At 51.0% G+C, this 3,889-nt stretch overlaps 1 protein-coding gene across 1 annotated transcript; it reads left to right on the plus strand.

The window, feature by feature from the left end:
* Positions 1-1,519: 1,519 nt before the first annotated feature.
* On the plus strand, positions 1,520-2,719 carry LOC118572344 (the record flags this gene model as incomplete). The annotated part of the gene is given in 1 exon segment (XM_036171902.1): positions 1,520-2,719. A coding segment is annotated over 1 exon segment (1,200 nt), but the record flags the coding sequence as incomplete, so codon positions are not given.
* Positions 2,720-3,889: the final 1,170 nt, after the last annotated feature.

The raw sequence follows: 3,889 nt of genomic DNA on the forward strand, positions 1-3,889 counted from the left end.
ATTCTGAAAGGCCATTGTAAGGGAAACAAGGCCCCCCTCCCACTAGCTCTGCTAATTGCAGATTCAGTGGGAAATATTGCACTCTGCCCCCACGTCCCATATCAGAAAATTTAGCCCACCATGCTGTGCTAACAGGATGCTTGCCAATTAACCCCTGGGGTTGTGTTTGCAAGATAAATTGCTTGGGAAGAATGCTTGCCAAATAACCCCTGGGGTTGTGTTTGCAAGATGAATTGCTTAAGAAGAATGCTTGCCAAATAACCCCTTGCTAGATAAGCTTAGAATTCGTTTACCTACCCAGACTCTGAGAAAATACCGTGGAGACATCTGGTGTTGAGGTGTCTACACTCTGGGTGACCCCACTCCCCTGCCCTGGTAGAACTGCCTCATAAAAGGCCTGTGAGCCTTAAACTTGGGGTCACCAGCTACTCCTCATGCTGGTGTCCCACAAGCCTCGTGCCTAAAAAAATAAAGCTTCATTTGTGACCCGATATCGGAGTGAAACTCTCTGTTTTGTACGCTGACCCTAACATCTGGAGGTCCCACCGAGATTGGTAAGAACAGTGGTGAGTCGGCAGAGAAGCAGCTGTTCAAGCAGCCTGTGAGGACCCTTGGACAGTGGGGGACAGACGTGTCCTGAACCCACAGGCTGCAGCTCTGGAGGATGCTCTGGAGTGTGGGGACCCTGAGACAGGGGCCCCGTCTGATTCCCTTTTGTCTAGGAGATTTTTCAGACGGCCCGGGGCAATAGACAATCTTTTGGCTTCATTTTCCCTACCATTTTGCCGGCTTGTCTTGTTTGTGTGTTGTGTCTCTATCTTTGTGTCCTTCTGTGTCAGTATCTACTTGTTTGGAGTGGGACAGTCGGCCGCCAAGTCTGCCTCCACCCCTTTGTCCCTAACCCTCTCTCATTGGTCGGCAGTGACGGACCGCGCATTGAACCTGGCGGTTTGGGTGAGGAAAGGGAAGTGGCAGACTTTCTGTTCGTCTGAATGGCCCACCTTTGGAGTCGGGTGGCCGGTAGATGGTACTTTTGATCTTAATATAATTAGAGCAGTCAAACAAAAAATCTTCATTCCAGGTTCACATGGGCATCCGGACCAACAAGCCTATATCTGCGTCTGGGAAGATTTAGTGGTGGACCCGCCTAAGTGGGTCCGGTCATTTCAGGTCCGCCCATCTGCACCACCTACTGATCATACCTCTCTCCTTCTAACCAAAACCTCTGATTCACCTAAATCTTCCCCTCCCCCATTGATCCCGACACCTGCACCCCTGCCAGAGTCTCAGGCTGATCTCATTTCTCTTGACCTAGACCCCCCACCACCTTACAGATCGCCGCCGCTGCCACCGCCACCAGCGGGGGCAGGATCCAGTCTCCCCTTCGGGGCCTGCACAGGGCACCTGCCAGAGAAGGGCACACCCTCATGATGAGGCCCCACTGGCAGTCACACTGCCCCTACACCCCGTTGGGGGAACTATTGATGATGGGGCTGGAGGAGACATGCCTGCCCTCCAATACTGGCCATTTTCTTCCTCAGATTTATATAACTGGAAGAATAATAACCCACCCTTTTCTGAAGACCCCTCCTGCCTAACTGGACTCCTAGAGTCCGTCATGTTTTCCCACCAGCCTACGTTGGACTATTGCCAGCAACTTCTGGAGGTCCTTTTCACCACAGAAGAAAGGGAATGCATCCTCCTGGAAGCTAGGAAGTTGGTCCCTGGACCGGACGGGCGGCCAACTCAGCTCCCCAATCTCATTGATGAGCACTTTCCCCTGCGGCGCCCAACGTGGAATCTGAATACTCCGGAAGGTAGGGAGCATCTGTCCCTCTATCGCCAGACTCTAATGGCAGGTCTTCGTGCAGTGGCCAGAAGGCCCACTAATTCGGCTAAGGTAGGCGAGGTTCTTCAAGGGCCTGAAGAGACCCCCTCTGCCTTTCTTGAGAGACTCATGGAAGCATATAGAAGGTATACACCCTTTGACCCACAGTCAGAGGAATTGAGGGGAGCAGTGAGCATGGCCTTTATAGGGCAGTCTGCCACAGATATATGGCAGAAGTTGCAAAGATTAGATGGGTTACAAGGGCTGAGCCTGAGGGACCTGGTTAAAGAGGCAGAAAAAGTCTATTATAAGCGGGAGACCGCGGAAGAAAAAGAGGCTTGGTTAGAAAAACAAAGAGAGGAAAAAGAAAAAGAGCAGCGAAAACGCCAAAATCGGGATCTAACACGGATTCTTGCAGCCGCGGTAAGAGATGGGCCGGGGCCACGGGGGCGAGGAGGAGGAGGTCGGGGAGCCCATCCTCCTTTGGGACCAAATCAATGCACCTACTGCAAAGAGGAAGGTCATTGGATCAGAGAATGCCCGAAGAAGCAGAAAGGGCAGGGCCGGCAGGTCCTCGCCCTTGGGGACTGAGGGAGTCAGGGTTCGGACCCCCTCCCTGAACTCCGGGTAATGTTTGAAGTGGAGGGGAACCCAGTGGACTTTGAGGTGGACACGGGGGCAGTCTATTCAGCCATCAAGCATCCACTAGGCCCTCTGTCTACCCGAAAGTCACTGGTCCAAGGAGCAAATGGAAGCAGAGAGAGACCCTGGACCACCCAGAGAACAGTTAACTTGGGAAAAGGTACTGTGCAACATTCTTTTCTGGTCTTACCTGACTGTCCGGCACCCCTATTAGGCAGAGACCTCCTGACAAAACTGGGAGCTCAGATCTCCTTTACCTCTTGGGGCCCAGAATTAAAATTTGCCCACCTGAAAGTAGGGGACCTCCATCTCCTCATGCAAGAACTCCCAGCTGCTGAGGAATACCGGCTGTATGGAGTGGTGGCAAAAGCCTCTGTAGCCACTGTTTCACCGTACAACGAGGAGTGGATTCATAGGTTCCCTAACGCATGGGCAGAGACAGGGGGCCTCGGGCTGGCTAAGGAGCAATCCCCGGTAGTGGTCACCCTCAAACCCACCGCGGTACCCGTGCAAGTAAGACAATACCCGCTTAGTCGAGAAGCCCGAGAATGGATAAAACCCCACATCAAGATGTTTCTGGAACTGGGCATACTGAAACCATGTCAATCAGAGTGGAATACTCCGCTCCTGCCGGTAAGGAAGCCAGGAACAGATGACTACAGACCAGTCCAGGACCTGAGAGAAGTAAACTCCCGGGTAATAGACATTCACCCTACAGTGCCCAACCCTTACAACCTCTTGAGTACCTTACCTCCAGAGCGCAACTGGTATACTGTACTGGATTTAAAGGATGCCTTTTTTGCCTCCCCCTCCACCCCGATTCTCAAAAGCTCTTTGCCTTTGAATGGTCAGACCCTGAGGGAGGGGGGACAGGGCAACTGACAGGGACCAGACTTCTGCAAGGATTTAAGAACTCTCCAACTACAGGATAGCCTTGAGAGGGCCTGGGACCTATTCCTATAGGCCCTGACTCTGTCTGCCCTAGAGTATTATAGAAATGCCAAGGGGTGGAGGAAAAGACCTCCCCCCAGCCCAGCCAAGTGCAGAACATCTCAGACACCTGCACTCAGGCCTGGTGTCCAATCATCCTCTGTATGCAGACCTGCTGGGTAAAGCTACTAGGAAACCTGACAATGGGCTTCCACAGAAATATTTCATATGTGCAATTTTCTTCCTCTTTGAAATTGTGTAATTCTTAAATTTTGCTCCTATATTTGGTCATATATGCCAACTGGACAGTTATAACTAACCACCTTATAGCTACCAAAAACAATCAGATGTCAAGATTTTAAATAAAAACTGGTTCTTTCACTATACTAATTGAAAGTACCTGAATGTGCTCTAGGTTTTTTTTTGTGCAAACATGTACAACACTTTGGAAATCAGTATGACAACTTCTCAGAAAAATGGACATCAATC

This window comes from Onychomys torridus, chromosome 22, assembly GCF_903995425.1.
Source record: "Onychomys torridus chromosome 22, mOncTor1.1, whole genome shotgun sequence".
NCBI lineage: Eukaryota > Metazoa > Chordata > Mammalia > Rodentia > Cricetidae > Onychomys > Onychomys torridus.